This window comes from Acomys minous (genome assembly GCF_964271855.1).
Source record: "Acomys minous genome assembly, chromosome: 14".
In the NCBI taxonomy this organism is placed as follows: Eukaryota; Metazoa; Chordata; class Mammalia; order Rodentia; family Muridae; genus Acomys; species Acomys minous.
Genome location: NC_140496.1, coordinates 32623861 through 32642636, shown reverse-complemented (window position 1 = coordinate 32642636; position 18776 = coordinate 32623861). Strand labels below are relative to the sequence as shown.

At 48.2% G+C, this 18776-nt stretch overlaps 1 protein-coding gene across 3 annotated transcripts in view; it reads left to right on the top strand.

Annotated features, from left to right (window-relative positions):
- Positions 1-18776, top strand: part of GNAO1 (G protein subunit alpha o1) — a 154051-nt gene that overhangs the window by 72273 nt on the left and 63002 nt on the right. For all 3 annotated transcript variants that reach the window (XM_084756321.1, XM_084756320.1, XM_084756322.1), the window contains exon 3: positions 13205-13346. In XM_084756321.1, coding sequence (XP_084612447.1) covers positions 13205-13346 — 142 coding nt within the window. The remainder of the gene's footprint in view (positions 1-13204; positions 13347-18776) is intronic.

The window sequence follows — 18776 nt, the reverse complement described above, 5'->3', positions numbered from 1 at the left end:
TTGAGGCCAGCCTGGTCTACAAAGTGAGTCCCAAACAGCCAAGGCTACACAGAGAAACCCTGTCTCAGAAAACAAAAACAAGCTGGGCGTGGTGGCACACACCTTTAATCCCAGCACTTGGGAGGCAGAGGCAAGCGGATCACTGTGAGTTCGAGGCCAGCCTGGACTATAAAGCAAATCTAGGACAGCCAAGGCTACACAGAAAAACCTTGTCTCCAAAAACAAACAAACAAAAAAAAAATTTAAAAAAAAAGGAAGAAAGAAAAAAGAAAACAAAAACAAAGACAAGCGGAAGGCAACCAAGAATGATCTTATCCATCCTGGCTCCGAACGTAAGGGCTGCCTTCAGAGAGTCAGGTATATGTGGGGTTTCCACCTTAAACTATGAAGGCTACCACCCATGCCTGTTAAACTCAGTATTCAGCCAGTAACTGTGTTCAGTGAGCAAGGCTACAGGTGTCTCCCCATCATGGAGCACATATATATTGGCATGTCAGGCAACAGATAATATGCACTAGTGGGTATACTGAAGAGAATCTGTTGTGGAGGGAAACTTGGAAGGGGAGAAATGGGGGAAACAATGGAGCCTGAGAAAGTGACCTTTTGAGCAGAGCCATGAACATAACGTCTCTGTGGTAGAGAAGCTCTTCGGTGCACAGGGACTCCCTTCAAGATTTGCCTGCATATGTCTCCACTTTCCAGAGTTGTCACATCCTCAAAGGCAGCGTGTGGCAAAGACATAGGCACAGGCATGACCATGGAGTTGGATCAGTCTAAAAAACAGAAAGCTGTCACAAGCAGCTTCAAAGCCAACACCCAACCTGAGAGACACCTCTTACACAGAAGGAACAAGTCCAAAGCCCCAGTAAATTGTCCAAGTTCATGTCTGCTGGTTTATGGTGGAGCAAAGACTAGACCGTGGGTCTCCTGGGCTAGGGTATGAGCTACTGCTGTCAACGTAATGTGTAATGCCTGCGACTGGGTGTGGAGGATTGTGGCATCAGGCAGCGCTCCAGAAAACTTTGATTTAACACAAGCCACAGCTTTGGGCCCTGGCTAGAGACACTGTCCTTTACAGAGTTCTTCTGTCCTCTTCTGTCTGTTTCACATGGGGGTGACAGTGTTTTAGTCAGCGGCCACTCAGTAGGACCCCAGTGTCTTCTGCCTTCAGGTCCAAGAGCTGAGATCTCTACTGCATGCCAAGGCCCAGGTGTAGGGGATGAATGAGGCTAACCCCCACTCACCACCCAACTGCACCTGGAGCTTGGGGGAAGGGCAAATCTGCGCTGTTTCCTAATGGTGGCAGCAGAGGTGCTGCCCTGGAGTCACAAATCCCAGGCTTGTCCCTGCTTCTGTCTGGTGACAACAGGCAGCTGACATCTTTGCTTCTGGCTAGAGTTGCGTCTTATTAGAAATGGCATCTTTATAATAGATTTCTGCAAGTCACTGTCAGCAGGACACGTCCCTTGTTTGTGCCAGTCACTTCCCTAGGGGACTGATTTACCTATTACTAATATTTCAGAACTCCATCTGATATTCACATGTCAAGCTCTATATATAACATTGATTACTAAGGGACCTTTTTATTTTTTTAAATGATTTTTCTCATCCCATACAGATTTACCAGGCAGTCAGGAAGGTTTTAATTGGGTCTCTCACCTCATAAAATTGCCAATGGTCCCATTTGTAGACTTCACACAGTACAGCCTGGGGGTTGGGGTGGGGTCAACCAGCATCCGTCCTACTCCACACAAGTGCTGTTGCTTTTGCTTCCCGAGAGAAGCATGGCCGTCAGCCCCCCTGGCGACTAGATCTGAAAGTGGCAAGGGGTCACATCTCATAACAAACGCCAGTAGCGACTGGTGGAATCTGACGATAGTTCATGACTCATTCAGATGATGGGCCCCATACAGCTAGTGACGACCCCCGGGTGACACAAGGCCACACAAGGAAACCAGGGCTGGATGGACTGAGTTTGGTACTCATACTCTGTACTCTCATGCACACACACACCCCAATACTCACCAGTGGCCATAAAATCTGTACCTAATGCCTGGCCACTTAAGAAGCACTTGTCAGCCAAACATGGTAGCATATACCCGAAGTGCCGGAGGTGTGACACAATTGCACACTTGAGGTCAGCCCAGGCTACACAGCAAGACCCTGTCTCAAAGGAAAGAGGATTTTTTTTTTTGAAGGGAACATGATATTCGGCATGAAATGAAGCCATGGTGGGAAGCCATTTGGGAGCAGCTATGTATGTGGACATGTGCCAGCCTGTGTGTGGCGTGGCTCGTCCCTGTGGCAGGATGGTTGGTGGCTGCAATCTTCCTTCTCTTTTGCTCAGCTGTGTGGGTTGGAATCCATAAGTGTTCCAAGAACAGGCCTTCAGTCAGAGCTGTGGAAGTCTGGGAAGGAGGAGAGTTGCCATTTCAAGTGTTCTACTATTGGAGCAGTACCACAGGTGGGAGTCGCCATCGCGACTTGGGAGGTGTGCAGATGAGCGTTTATTTTAGCAAGGGAGCATGTTTTACCAGTTAAAAACCATGTATACCTAGCATGTTAGCCATAGGTGATTGGTCCCCAGCAGCTATTTCTGACCTGCCCCTCCATTCTTTGTCACTCACCCCATTCCGGTCACCCTGGATTCTCTCCTTTGCTCCAGCACACAGGGCATCCCCTGAGCATTGTTCGCACTTTCTGATCTTTGCCTGAAACTTTCTTTCACACATTGTCTCTCCCTGTTCATTCAAATCTTAAATTCACGTTACTGCCTGGTGGCTCCTAATTCACACTCCCCATACCAGTTACCTGTTTTATGTTTCACTACAATACTTGTTTGTGTGTGTCCTTATTTTATGTGTTCCTCTCTTAAACTGCGAGACCTTTGAAGGTAAAGGCATTAGCTGCCCCATTCATGACGGTCTCCTGGGGGCTGTCTGAACTTCAGCCAGCGTTCTCAGATGGTCCACGGGGTGAGGAGGGAAGAATCTCCTAGTGGAGAAGTGAAGGCGACGGTGATCATGGCGTGCCCCTGGCTCTTCCTGTTGAGCATTAGCTCTTGTGCCTGGAAAAGACTGAAGCTTCTGACTTCCATCGGGGTCTCCAGGCTCTGTTACGGATACTGAGAATCAGGAATCAAAGTCATGGTGTACTTGCTTTCCAAATCACAGACATCAACCCCTTGCTCAGGCATCAGTCTTCAAGCCTACCACTGCAGACAAGGGTTATCCTCTAGTTCCCAGGAGCCCACTCAGTTGAGGTCAGGCTCTACAGCACTGCATGGGAAGGACACGTGGCTGCTGAGAGTGTAGCAGAGAGTGTGTGAGCTAGAAAACTTGGGGCAGATGTCCTGATTAATCCACCCCACCGGGAACATTGAGGATCAGCCCATCCCGCCAACTCCCAGAGACCTCCCACCTGCACACACCGACTGTGCCGGGAGTGCCACTCCCAGCCCAGCCAGCTCTGGATCCTCTGTCAGCACTGCTCCGGGTAGGCTGGCCCTACCCAGGGTGGGAGCCTTCTGATTATCATTTCTTCTTATCCCTTATGGTTTGAAATTCCTGTTCAACTTCTACCTCCCACTAGAATGCAGTCTTTGTGTGTACAGGAAGTGTATATGTTGAACCTCTAATGTTACTCTTGAGCCCCCAATGTTGATATCTTGTCTGCACATAGTAGGGACTCAGATAATCCATGAAAGTGACTTAGAGGATGCATAATAGAAGTGAGTACAGAAGATCTTGCTCCCCGCAAAGCCTTGGAACTGTCAAGTCAAGAGACTCTTTCTGTTTTGCAGATGGGTCCATGTTTTTCTCACCTGGGATCTCCCAGCATCCTCAGCTCCAGGGCCATCAGAGGCCTGTGGCACAATAGAAAGGTCTCTGAGGATTTTGTCCCTGCTCTGTTACACGCTAACTGTGTCCCTTGTCACTATGGGCATGTCTTTTATCTCTAAGTCACAGTTCCCCACATGTGGCCTTGGAGCAGGACCATTTCTGTGACCCAGGCAGAGAGGATCATGGTAGAAGCATGAACTCTGTCTTTATAAGGATCGTCATGGACTCCCTGTGCCCCTTTGATCTTCCATTCCCATGGTGATGACGTTTAGCATTGTGACCATGGCATGCCTGCAGCTTCTTCATTGACTGCTTACACTGAACACAAAGGCAGGAGGCCAGGCAATGTAGGAAAAGAGCCCTGTGGGATGGGGGAAGAAAGACAATAGAAAAGGTATTCACAGAGATACTTGTTTTAGGACCAGGAAATAAAACGTCTTGGTCAGGGGCGTATCTAAACATTTCCCTTTAATCTTACTGGGTTGGACTAGATCTTGTGGCCACTCTTAGCTGCAAAGGGAGCAGGAAAAATAGCTCTCTGGGGCTTAGAACAGTGACTGTTATATGGCAGCCCACATAGTTAACACTAATACCTGTCCACTGCCCTTGGAATGTGCCATTTCTTACAGTATTTCCTGTATGCTTTCCTCATTAGTCTTCCTCATTGTGGCATCTAGTCTGAGTCTCTGAAAAGCAGGGAGCTGGCCCAGGGGGCCTGGCAGTGTAGTAGAGCCTCATATCAAGCCAAGCCCAAGGGAATCATGTCAGAAGACCCCTGCTGACAGCACTGTGTCCTTCTAACCTTGTTCCTTGACAACATGGTCACCAGGCTAGACGCAAAGTACCTATTTCCCATTGAAAATAATCTGTTGCAGGTCAGTGAGATGACTCAGTGTGTGAAGGCACTTGTTGCACAAGCCTGGAGCCCTGAGTCAGTCCCTAGAACCTACAGAAGGAGAGGACGATGCCACTAAGTTGTTCTCTACACGTATGCTGTGGCACATGTGCCAACACACACACACACACACACACACACACACTTACACGCACACACACACCAATAATAATAATAGTAATAATGATAAATATTTTACAAAATAAAACAATCTGTTCTTTTTGACACCACATGCACATTTTAAGAATGAAACAAACAGAAAGAAGACAACAATTCCACCACTGAAAGCGATGGTTGCTCCAGCCCCACCCGCAGCATACACCTGTAGTTTTATTAGTCTGGCTGCACAGGACATCCACTACACCATACCTCGTATCTTTATCTTATCCCCGGCCCAAGTCCAGTGTTTTAATGGGCTCTATTGAGCGCTGTGTGCTAGGGCTTCCTGTTCACTGTTTAGTCACACGTGTGTTCTCTGAGTCCAGGATTGTCATTGCCCACCTAACAGGGAGGCCCCGGCTCCAGAGTCACATTCCCACGGCTCACTGGGTCAATAAGGCCAATGGTGATTGGAAACCATCATCATTTATCAGGGAAGCAAAGCAGATCCCAGACAAGTGTCTCACAAGATCGCATTCCCGTTCAGACACACTTGCCTATCATTAAGATGATCAAATTGGGAAATTAGGGTCTGCAGCCTCTAAGTTCTCCCAAGACGTTCATTTGGTAAACAAGCTGAGTCCCCCCTCCAGCCCACCTCCCTTTCCCACTGGAGTTTCTCGGGCCTTCCATGTCTTCTTCCTGCCAGGTGGAAGTCCTCCAGGGCTCACCGCTTTGAGCTGCTTCTCTCATGACTGTGACCAAATACCGGACAAGAGACCTTTTTAAAGAAGGGAGGTTTATTTTACTTCATTGAGAGCAGCGCAGTAGTTCTGCATGGTGAGGAAGGCATGGCAGAGGAAGCGTCTTGCTCCTTGGTGGCCAACAAGGAAGCCGGGAGAGGGCAGTGGCGATGCTCCGCGGGCTGTCATCCTTTTTTCCTTTTTAATTAGTTCAGGGCCTGAGCTCATGGGGTGGCTCTTCTCTCCTCAGCTCACCTTTCAGGAAACGCCCTCACAGATACACTCAAAGGTGCACCTCATTGACGATGCCCTCCTCTTAGAAAAGGCCTCACGGCCCTTTCTTCCAAAGGACAGAAACAGGACAACCTTTGTGTACCAAATGTGCCAGCAGTCACTACGGCTATTGCTCTCCTGCCAGTGAGGCCTCTCTCTGGGTCCTGACCACAACACAATGAGAACAGTGGACACCAGCAGTTATAGGAAATTACCCCATCACACAGCTAGTGCCTGGCACCACCACTCCTCAGTGTAAATTGTTCAGGGGTTGTGGCAGAGGGTGGTGAGACATGGCGGGGGGTGGGGGGGGGAGGGAGCCCTGAATCCAGCAGAGTGATTGAGTTGTTACCCCAGAGCTTTTGATCAGGTGTTCACAAACCTCCAGAAGCCAAGGAAAACCTTGCGCTGGCACATTTGTCACAGTCTCAAAGGGGCCTGTGATTCAAAGAAAGGCTGCCAGGCCAGATGATTGTGTGAGGTCCCTCCCTGCTCCAAGGCCTGCGGTTCTGTGACCATATAAGGCCTCTGTGCCCAGCAGTCTTCCTTCAGCTGAGAGCAGCCCTGCCCTGGAAGAAGAGCTGAAAGCAAGGGGAGCCAGGTCTGGGCCTCCTACAGGATCCCCACGGCAGCAAAAAGAGTTGATACGGGGAGAACAAGGGTCCATCCCTGACTGCCTCTTCCTAGAAACTGGTCACCTGCTGTGGCCAGCAACCCTGGCACCATTCCTCTCCCTCCATCTACCCTCAAGATCCCCTGCTTAGCAGTGTTGTCAGGAGCCCAGAGTCCAGCTGGCAGCTTCTGTCCGTAGTTGAATACTCAGGCCGCAGTCAGCCTCGTCCGGTCAAACTCCTTCCATAACTCTTCTGGCCTGGTGACCCAGAAGAGCCCCTCGGAGTCCCTGGGGTTTAGGTACGCGGTGTGAGGAATAACTTGGCTTCAGTTTCATGCCCTGGCTCTGTGGGTATAGATAAAGATCCCCACCCCCAACGTACACAGGTACACATGCAGACTTGCCTGTGAGCTCCTTGGTGGGACATGGCTTGCACATCTGTGTACACACGGCTAGGGTAGCGATGTCTCCACCTTCACCGTCTCTGTGCCAGGAACTCTGCAAAGGAGAGGAGAGGCGGGTGAAACAAGATACCAGTGGCCAGGGTGGAAACAAAGACTTAACAAGCAAATGTGCTGAGAGGTGATTTCAAATTATTGTTATCAAGTTATAGAGCGTTTTAATCACGATTTGGGTGGGTGACATCAGCTCAAGTCACATTAGAATATGCAAAAATAAGGACTATCGTGGCTTGTATCAGTCAGAAGTGTAGGGATAGCATTCGCTTTAGGCATGGATGGATCTAGGGACTCACGACACGAGGCTTGATTCTGAACTTTTACTCAGTTCCACTGAAGGCCTCTGCAGTCTGTGGGACTATGGCTGTCGCTACATGTCTCCTGGAGCCTTTATTCTGCTTACAAACTCTAATCTTGCTACCTCCAGGATTCAAGCCTCAGCCATCCCATGTGACTGAACTACCTCGGGGTATACTCCTGAGGCCTCTCAGGAATCCTCTTTTCTTTCCAGGCCCTCGGGACATTAGTAGACAGGGCATGCCATCCTCATGCGCACATGCACACACACTATGTGTATATGTGCATGCGTGTGCAGTCTGGGGTCTCTGGAACTTAGAGGTGAGGGCCTGGGGTTGGGAAAGCAGCTCTGCCTCTCACCACCTGCCCATAGGTCACAAACAGCCCTTAGATGCCACTCACCAGCTTCATGACCTCAGGGAAGTGGCCTGACCTCACTGGGTCTCTCCCCTTGTCTGTAAAGAGGAGCTGGTGATTTTTACCAAGGCTGGGGCCACTTTGAAGATACGAAGAAATGCAGGGGGGCTGGGGTCACTTAGCATTGAGTGCCAACCCTCAAACATGGGGTGCCTCTGCGCCAGCAGTGAGGGTAACTACGCTTGGAGGTCGGCTTCATTGTAAGATGGCTATTCCTACTGGCTGCCAGTCGAGGGTCTTCCCTGTAGTCTCTTTTTCCCTCAGGTTTTGGTTTCTGGTTTTTTGTTTTGTTTTGTTTTGTTTTGTTTTGTTTTGGATTTGGGGGATTGTTTGGTTTGGTTTTTGGTTTTTTGGAGACAGGGTTTCTCTGTGTAGCCTTGACTGTCCTGGACTGCCTTTGTAGACCAAGCTGACTTTGAACTCACATCGATCCATCTGCCTCAATTACAGCCGTGTGCCACCACGTCCGGCTTGTTTTTGTATTTTTGAAACAGGGTCTCTTGTAGTCAAGGCTGGCCTTGACTTCCTGATCCTCCTGCCTCCACCAGTCTGGCATGCTCTGCCACACCCATCTATTTCTCAGAATAGCTTGCCAGAGAGGAAACAAGACTGGCCAGTTAAGTCATTTACCAAGGATGCCACAGCCCCTCAGCAGCAGAGACGGCGTTAGAGCAGTCCTGGCTGTCACATCAGCTGCTGCCACCGCTGTTGCACCTCACTGGAATGATATGAGGAGATAGAAGATAAAGGAACCTCATTTGATATTCACAAAGATGTCAGCTTGAATTCCAAAAGAGAAAAAAGAGGAGAATCATGTGAGAAGATGCTGTGGACAAGCCTTGCACTACAGAGCTTAGTGCTAGGGTTGGGGCTATGATCAACACTTTCACTGCTGTCCTGTGTGGACCACATACTCTTGTGCTATGTGGGTGCTTATGACTGTTAAGTCAGGGATGATATAAAACTTTACCCCTGGAAGCCCAGTTTGAGCCAGCACTTATTAACATGTTAAGTTATAGGACTAAGACTCATGACTTTTGAACACTTGCCCCAAATTGCATCATTTCTGCATTTTCTTTTTGGGACACCCAAAACCCCAGGCTGACACTTGCTAGGCAATAATCTGCAGTTGTGGTTGGAAAGACTTGAGCTTGGAGTCCTGAGTTCTGGCCTTATCTCTGGCATTGATCTGCTGAGAGAGACCAGCAGCTTATGCTCTCAGCCTCTGTTCTTTCTGTCAAGTAGATATAATGAAAACCTAGCCTTCCAACCTCAGTAGGCAAGTGTAAGGTTATTATGGGAAATGATAGTTCCAACCCTATGGGAAAAGAAACCCTGCTGGGCGTGGTGGCGCACGCCTTTAATCCCAGCACTCGGGAGGCAGAGGCAGGCGGATCACTGTGAGTTCAAGGCCAGCCTGGTCTACAAAGTTAGTCCAGGACAGCCAAGGCTACACAGAGAGACCTTGTCTCGAAAAACCAAAAATAAAGGGGGAAAAAAAAAAGAAAGAAACCCCTTGGCCAGCTAGGGCTCTAAAGAAAGGTTTCTTCAGTGTTTCCCCAGGCACCCTCTTTGCCAGAGAAATTTTTATGTGACCCCAGGTGTGTAGATATATAAAATAAGCAAACAAATAAAATGTTTAATGGTAGCAAATCATTTTAAATGTTTATTTTAAAACAACTGTTTGGTATACATGTAATTTTACTATTTATTAAAGGTTAAAACAAATTTGCATATTAATGAGTTAGATGAGCTTGTTTATCTTTATTCATAAAGAATTAGATCTTGGCTGTAGTTGAGACTGCAAGAGTCTACCCCAATGTTGTTCAGTATTTTGATTTCATAATCATCAATGTTGAGGATGCTGCTTTACATAAATGCATAGTAAAAATTCAGTCTATGAGAGCAGACGTATATGTGGAGCAATTCCAGAAAATCTGTCCTGATGCCAACTCAGTAGCTCAAATGGTAATTTTTTAAATCAAATATTCTAAAGCAGAACAATTCAAAAATGTACTAATACTTTATAATATATATTTTGAGGGATGTTAGTAGGAAAATATTAAATTACTGTGCTCTGTATGAGCAGAAAACTTTGTATATACAATAAAAGCAGCACATTTCATGGCATAGAGTAGTCATACTATGTGACCCACGCTGTCCCTGTGATGTTTGTTGGGGTTGTGTGGCTTTATCACAGGTGCAGCATGAAATGCTCATGTTGCATTCCCAGTGGGTGCCAAAGGCACCTCAGGCTCATTACACGTTTAACTTTGAATTAACTCTTGCTCACTATTTGTTCAGAAACCTTTTGCTATTACCAAATTTGTCATAACCCCTATATTCAGTTATAGGATCTTATGGGAGCACAGCCCACATTCAAAGAGCTGGGGTCTGGAGAGCATCCCCAGATGAATGGTAGGGCCGGGGAGTCAGAAGTGGAGTCCTGGTATCTGGCCTGATTTGTGGGGAAGCACATCACACTGAAAGCCAGCAGATCTCACCTGTGCCTCTCAGGTCAGCACAGCCCTAGCCTCCTAAGGCACCACCTGCTTATGGAGTCTGGGTAGCAAGTGTCTTTCTCTTACAGTTTTCAGTGTTTGCTGTGAAATTCCCATGTGTATCTCACTTTAATTTACTTTTAAGTCATATGACACTTCTTCAGATGCATCTTTCTGATGTACTTCCCCCTCACCCATCCTTTGCATTACTGGAAGTTTTGCATGTATGTGTACAATAAGGTGTTTTCAGCCCTTTCTCTTTCTGCCTCCATTTGAATACTTTCTGTTGCTTTGTCTTCAGTTTGGATGATTCTGCATGTCTGATCTGCCATGATTTCATCTAGTACAGTCTTTACTTCAGCTGTTGTTCATTTTCTGTATCTTCCATTTCTCTCCAAATTATACTCACAATCTCTTTTGATGTCTTGAAAACATTTAAAGTAAGTATTTTTGCAGTACCGTGTGCGAATTCTGTCATCCGCGTCACTTCTGCATCTACTTCTGTTGACTAGAGCGTCTCTTGGTTGTGCCCCACACCCTCATGCCTGTCTGCAGAGTTGGGATTTTTTTTTCCCCTGGAAGGTGGTATGGTGCACATCCCTCTGCTGAGTGTACAGACTTTGCCATCCTCATTTAAAGTCTGGTGCCTTTATTCTGTTATTCTTGGGGCAACTAAGTTAGCTATGGGCTGCTAGATTTCTTGGGCTTCCACTCTAGCAATGTCAGGAGGACCTCAGGGAGCCATAGGAGCTACCCAGTTGCTGTGGCCTCTGGCATCTCTGCTGAAGGCTCTAGCAGCCCCCAGGGACTCCACTCTGGCTTTTCGGAGTTCATATTCCTGCTTGGAGAAGTTCTGGCAAGTGTTCAGCCTCCAAGCCCCCAGGAGCTCGTTCTCCCTCTGGTACCCTTCTTTTTGAGCTGTGAAGTCTCATCTGTTCAGCCAAAGACCCCCAGGAATGCCACACAGATGCCAAGAACTCTTTCTCTGCAGTTTCTGCTCTGTTCCAGCTGCCTTGACTCTTGAGTGCTGACCCTCATCCTGTAACCCCTGAGCCCCGGGGTGTGCCTGGCTCCTCTAGCATGTGCTGTGCTGGCCAGTGCCTACAGTCCCCAAGCCACCTGCACAGCCTGTTGTCCACTGTCCGAGCACACTGCTTTCATCCGTTCTCTTCTCTTCTCTGGCTTTATGCAGAGGGCTAGTGTTTCCCTCTGGGCCTCTCTGGGGTCACAAACCTGTGGCTCGTTAGACTATATGCTCCTTCAAGAGGACTTTGCAGGAGCTGGAAAGATGGCTCGGCAGTCCAGCACGATTTCTCTTCTCACAGAGGATCCAAGTTCCCTTCTCAACACCCACAGGGCAGTTCGAAGTCACCTGTAATCCTGTTCCAAGGGATCTGACATTGTCTTCTGACCTGTAGGGACACTAGGCACACATTCATAAAATAAAATAAATCTTTTAAAATAAAAAAGAGCTTTGTAAAAACAAACAAATGAAACAGACAGTGCTAATCAAACCCACAAAATGTCCACAGAGCCATTCTGCTCTGCTTCTTGGAGAAACTGAGAATGGAGATCCACAGCCAGCACTTACTCTCACTCTGCCGCAGGAGCGGATGGCAGAATGACTCAATGGCAGCACGCCCATACAAAGAAATATTATTCGGCAGTAAAAAGAGAATGAGTTGTGGAGATACGCTATAACATGGGCATATCTTGAAAAGGCTTGTTAAATGAGAAACCAGTCACAAATACACACATGTCATATAATTTAACTTATATGGACTGTCCAATCTAGGCAAATTTATAGAAACAGTGGAGATTGCTGGCGGTTTAGGATTGAAGTAGGGAGTGCCGAGTGACTGGTGATGGGAAAAGGAATAAAATGTTCTACAGGTAGAGTGCAGTTATGGTTGCCCAATCTTGTGAATTTACTAAAAACAAATGTTGAGCTGCCTGCTTTAGTATATGCTGTGTGGCATATGAAATGAGTCCCAATAAAGCTGTTTTCGAGGTGTTTGTCTGTGGCATTCTCCTAGACAGAAAGGAGGTAGTGAAGGCACGGACGTGGGCTTCAATGAGGTAGGAGGGCTCAGCTCTCACGCTGAAGCCTGTGTATGTCAGGCGTGATACTAATTCCCGCCCTGGAGGTGTGGCCATCGAAGACTTCACAGTCTGTCAAAGCACAAAGAACCTCTGATATTGTCCTTAAAACTCATTTGCTTTTCCTTTGCTTCCCTTTTGAGACTATTCTTGCCGTTTGTGTGTGGTTTCCTTTTTCCGGGTCCTTGTCAGCAGTGAGCATGTACCAGAGGCCACCAGAGTGTCATACTGCCCCCGCTCTGTGCTGTCCCCTGTGAACTCTGTAGATTGTAGAGATCCAGCAGAACTGGATGGCTCTGCCTACCAGCTGAGGAAGAGTAGCGAATTGCCCTGAGCGGGCTTTTCCTCTGATGGTGTGTATCTTACTGTTGCCTGTTTAAGCGAGGCATTGGCCTGCCCTCATTAAGAGCACTGTGAGTGATGTGTGGGTGTGACTACCACCTCCCCTTGGAGAATTGTTCTCACCTTGCTGAGTTCTTGCAGGGATCATGAGCAGTATTCTCTGAGTGCACACATGTCAAGGCCTCACACTGTCCTTAGGTCAGCAGCAGCGAGCATGGGCTGCACAAATGGTGTTTGCTGCTACTGCTGCAGGTGCTTTTGAGCATCTTTAACCCCTTGTTTCTTACCTGTGTACAAAATAGTATATGGGGTGTGTGTGTGTATGTGTGTGTGTGTGTGTGTGTGTGTGTGTGTGTGTGTACACACATAATAGTGTTAAACAGGAATATTTTCAATAATCTATTTCAGATTATTACTATTATTCAGTAACTCAGGTAAGTGGGGTTTTATCTGTTTGTTAGATGTTATAGCACCTCAGTAGAGCAACTCAGTAATCCAGCATTCCCACTGGACCCAGCTCTCCCACTGTGGGACCAGGGCTTGCCTGGGGCCTCCAAGCCCTGTGTTGTCCATGTCAAGTGAGCACACTGTACTCATGCGGTGTGGTTTGTGGCTTTCCTGCAGGATCATCCATGAAGATGGCTTCTCTGGAGAAGACGTAAAGCAGTACAAGCCCGTCGTCTACAGCAACACCATCCAGTCTCTGGCAGCCATTGTCCGGGCCATGGATACTCTGGGCGTCGAGTATGGTGACAAGGAGAGAAAGGTAGGCAAGTCTCTGAGCCCATGGGCATAGGGAAGAGAGGCCTCCGTGACTCGGCGTCCTCCTCTTGACGATGCCTGATGGACCAGGAGAGAAGGTAACAATCACCAGGCCAAGCCTTTTTACCAAGTCCCTGGCAGGTGCAGGGACCTCTATGATAGTCTCCAGAAAGTCACCAACAAATGCAATAGCCAAAAGGCCCTGGCAGCTTCTGTAGATAAGAAAAAAATGAGAGACTTGTTTTGAGTCAGCACAGCTTTGCTTAAATACCTGTCCCTGGAAAATTAACTTGAACCGGAAAAATATTTACTGAACAAAGCCCATTTTGCTAGGTGCCATCTTCCCCCAATGGATGTGCTTTCTGCCTCTCCTGGTAGGTGTGAGGCCTTCCTTCCTGTACAGAGTAGGGATTCTGAAACATGGGCTGCTCTCTGATAACTGTGTATTTGCAAATGTTTGCATCCACTGCAAGGATAAACTACAAAGAGCTACTGTGGAAAAGCTAAGTGAAAGGAAAGAAGTGTGAAACCTGAGAATTCTGTCTGAAATGTGGACTTTGTTCCCCGACCTGGGGAGGAGCTGGCCGGCATTGGAGGGAGCCTCTGAGTATAGGGCTAGTCTGTGATGATTTGATTAATACACATTTCCTGCCTCGCAGACAAAAGTTATCCTGGCCTTCTCGGGGTCTGACAATGTATCTATGTCAGGTAACACTACATTAAAATTTAGTATGTTATGCACAAATCCTAATTCCATAGGGCAGTCACCTCAGCTCACGGTGGCACTTCTAGGGCCTGGAGTGATGAGTAGCTGACAGGGTGTCTGTACCCGCCTAGGGTGGGCAGCAGGGTCCTGGCAGAGCCCATCCATCTGCTGCTCCCCAGAGGCAGGACAGGAGGCTGGCAGCGTTGTTGCAGGTGCTTCTGCAGTGGGAGACAAGGGTATACGGGAGGAGGAAGGAGAACTGGGGTAGCTCTAGTTCTTCAGTCTTGTTCCAGTCAGCATTCTCCATGCAGGAGGAGGCACAAAGGGAATAGCGTTCGGAGAAAGCTGGTGGTCACAAGGTACCTGTGGGAGCGATAGGGATAACTGGTGCGCGGTGGCTGGTGATGAGTGCAGTGTCTCGTTCATCCTTGTGGCCATAGCAACTGCGGGCATGAAAATCGCCGTCATCTGAAGAGCATCTGTTCCCTGCCAAATACAGTGCTGAACCCCATGTTCACTGTACCCAAAACATAGTAGGTCATCAAAACATACTTCTTGAATGGAATTATAGCCTTACTCTCACCATCTAAGGAGGACGGGGGGGGGGGTACCTGAATCTTACCACCAAATTGCCAGATGTACACAGCCCAGAGCCTGCGTGCAGCCTTGTGTGAAGTACTCAGAGGTTCAAAGGCTTGTTGACTGGGCTGTGGGGAGCTGGCCATTTTCTTGGGAAAATGGGACACACAGGCTCTTGGGTGTAGGCCTTTCTGTTACCCGTGGTCGAGGCTGGGTAGGCTTCAAAGATAGAGAGAACAGGTTGGCAGCTTCTCTCTGTGTTTCCAGGTTCCTAGGACATTAGAGAAAGAACTGAGACACAGGTGGACAGAGTCAGCAGCCGGGAGAACATATAATGTGGGGCAGAGGCACACACTCACGGTGTGAAGCTGGCTTCCCAGGAGGTCACGGGTGTTGGGTAGCTAGCTCACCTAGGGTCAATAATGGAGGAGATCGGTGTTCTTGAATTTCATGACATGGGGGGACAGAGAATGGGATGGAATTTCTCCTGTTTTCTGTCCTTATATTGGGCTTTCCATATGCAGCACAGTGTCACCTGCCACATGTTACCAGGCTAATAATAGGGAGATGCCATTTAAATGAGTCGAAGAACAATTAGTGGGCCCCTTGGTCAGCCACGTTAGCCTCAGTGGTCTTGGATGGTCTTATTTCTTTACCTCCGAGGGTCACATGATTAGTGCAGCTGTTTAGTACAGCTCTGCAGCTGTCTTGGTCTCTGGGCACCTTGAAGTTCGCCTCTTTTTTGCTATGTCTATCTAGGTGACCTCGTTTTCTTGAGAGACTCACAGGAGGTTTCTTAGGAGAAAGGAAGACCACAGTGCTTGATACCTAGTTCTGCTTTGAAAGGTGCCTGTGGAGGGGCAGTGGCTGGAGCAGCCAACCAGCCCTGAGTACAGGCAGTGGCTGAGAATGACCAGAGCAGATTTGGCTGGCAAGGGTAAGAAAGTTGGAGATCCAGGTAAGTCAGATTGGGTGAGCCCTGGAAGGAAGCCAGTGAGTGTGGTTTTATCCTGCTGGCAGGAAGCAACCATTGATAGACCATGCTAGAAAGAGATGGGATGCAGTGAGAGAGCTCAGGCGCTCCTGATGGCAGGCATAGGGTGGCCTCATCAAAGAGAGGTCAGAGTATCTGGAAGCTGTGGCAATAGAGTACACCTGAGATGTGGGGTCAGGTGAGCAGTCTGAGATGAAAGGAGCACAGGGAGGTATAGCCTCGAGAGGAACTGATGGCCTTGGTGATGCACTGACCCTGGGCAAAACAAGGACTAAGAACTAAATGCTTGTGTGACCAGCCTGGATCAGCCGGAGGCAGAGGGAAAGGCTGTCTAGGTAGTCTGCCTTCAGGACCAGGAGCTTCAACAGGACGTGATCATCAAGGAGATGGAGGGAGCCAGAGACGCTCCAGGAATTATAAAGGAGGCCTCTGCATTCCATCTTCTAGGGTCTGTGTTGTTTAAGGAATACTGTTTAATGTTAATGCTAACAGCCGCCTTACAGTGGTGGCTACTGCTGCCATTTTATTAGGGGGCGGGTAGAGCTAGAGGGGGAGGGAGAGATAGACAGATGTGCCCAGGGTCCTTCTATACAAGGCATGAATGTGTACACAGAGACATACTTGCCTAACAGGCTCAGGGCAACCAGGCAAAAGGGCTCCTAAGCTAGGAGTGGTACACACCTATAATCCCAGCCATGGGAAAACTGAAGCAGATGCATGGTAATCCGAGACCCAGGGCAGCAAAGCAAAGTCCTGTCCACCTTTTTTTAATCTGTAAAAGAATTGGGAGAGGGAACCAAAAAAGCAGCACCCCGTGCACTTCCCCCATTTCCTTTCCTGTCTTCGGGGGTCGGTCTTAGCCCGATTTCCTTGAATTACCGCACCACATCCCCGTGTGCCTCGCTCTCCAGAGACGACCTCCTCTACCCCTGCCTTTCTCCTCCGTATTTCCCATGGCTCCCTCCCTGGGCTTCCTTCTACACTCCCTGTAGACTGGAAGGACTCCCTCTCCACCATCTCCCTTTCTGCGTATCTTCACTTTCTCTGTGCTCCCCTCCCCTACCGTTCCCCCCCCCCCCCCCCCCCCCCCGCCAATCCTTGCAACTATCACTCAGAATTCTGGTACAGATTGTAGCAGCTGAAGTTTCCCAACTCCCTTTTCTTTACCACAGCCCTGTGCTGACCTGAGCTCACGGTGGAAGAAAGGCCTGGGGAGGCAGGACAATGACAGAGTTTGAAGGTTCACTTTGACAAGAAAGTGGAAGAGTAGAGTCTTTGAATGATCTCATGTTAACAAGTTTTGCCCCCACACATGTACATGTAAAGAGATAGAAAATACATGGTGTGTGTGTGTGTGCGCGCGCGCGCGCGCATGCAATATAAGCTAAGGTAGCGTAGGCGACAGAAACTGAACGCTTTGAAAGGAGGGACAATACAAGAGCCTCACATGTGAGGTCTCTTTCTGCCTCCTGTCTCCACCCTAGCCGGGTACTAGTCATAGAAGCCACAACCTCTTCCCCACGCCTGGCCACAAACTTTTCTTTCTGTGTGAGGGGTCCTTACAAAGATTCTCTGAGCTGGGAAGTGGTGGTGCACGCCTTTAATCTCAGCACTTGGGAGGCAGAGGCAGGAAGATCTCTGAGTTCTAGACCAGGCTGGTCTACAAGAGTGAGTTTCAGAGTAGCCTGGACTACACAGAGAAACCCAGTCTCAACAAAACAAAACAAAGCAAAACAAAAACAACAACAACAAAAAACCCACACACACAGAACAAACAAAAAACAACAACAAAAAACAAAAAACCAAAAAATTCTCTGAACTTCCATATCAATAGTATGTGGCGCCTGTGGCCTTCGTTTCAGTGGCAAAAGAACCCAAACAGGTGTTGCTGAGTTTTGCTCTCAGTCACAAGTACATAAGGCCACACCCTTTTGTCCAGTCCTGTTTCTACACAACTGTGTATCTTCACCGAGCCTAGACATAAAAAGGTACATTTTTCCATACCATACCTCTCAGTCTTTGCTTCTGAACACACCTCTGTCACTAAAACTGATTAAATCCTTTCTGTTTCCTTGTCCGTCTGCCATTTGTTATGGGGCATTGTCTCTAGTGATGGAGGGCAGGTGCTGCTCCCCTTCCACCCCTGCAGGAGCAAAGAAATGCCTTCACCTTGGGTGAGGCCTGGCTGGTAGACATGCTGTCATTTTCTTCTTAATAACATACCTCTGCACATTTTTATTTTTCTTAACTGTATTACCAGAGAACAGAATGTACATCTAACATGATGCCCTGACACTAGAAATAATAGATGCTGGATTCAAATGCCAGCTCTACATCGGCATTTGCTGTCTAGCCTTGGGAAACTACTCGGCCCCTCCAACTTCCATAGTTTGATCTGTACAACCCTATGAGCCAGCTCATCTGACCACCATGGGCGTGAATGGAATCACGAGCAGTGCGTCGATACTGCCAAGCTCAGACAACCCTCGGCACAATCCAGCTGCTTGTTTCATTATTTGTCTAAAATTATTAATTTTATTGAGTAAAAAAAATAATGGTGACCAAGAAGAGACTTGATACCCTATGAGCATATAAAAGGGGAGGAAATCCCCCTCGTCACAGTCATAGGGGAGGGGAGTAAGGGGAAAATGGGAGGGAGGGAGGAATGGGAGGATACAAGGGATGGGATAACCATTGAGATGTAATAAGAATAAATTAATAAAAAAAAAGATGAACTATCCTCACAGAAGTCTAGGAAGGAGCAGGCAAGACATTGTCTCAGGTCCTCTTGGTTACAAATGGAGGTGCCAGGCTCGAATTAGCCACCCCAGGTCACTGACCTAAGCAGTGCTGAGGATCAGTGAGGGCTGGAGTTGCTGCCAGGACTTGTTTGTTCCACTAGTGCCTCACCCTTACTCCAGAGATCATGGCAGCCCCCAGGGGAGGCAGAATCAAAGTTCATACCTATTTCTAGAATGTCGTTGGGTCCCCTCTGGTGAGAGAAATGGTGAGATTTTAAATCGGTCTGTGGAACTCCGACAGATCTCTCTAATCATGGAAATGTGCCATCTCCACAGCCCAGCACCATTCACCTTGTGCTTCTCACAAACTCTATAGAAGATAAGAAGGATGCTCTCTGCCTGGGCCTGCTTGAG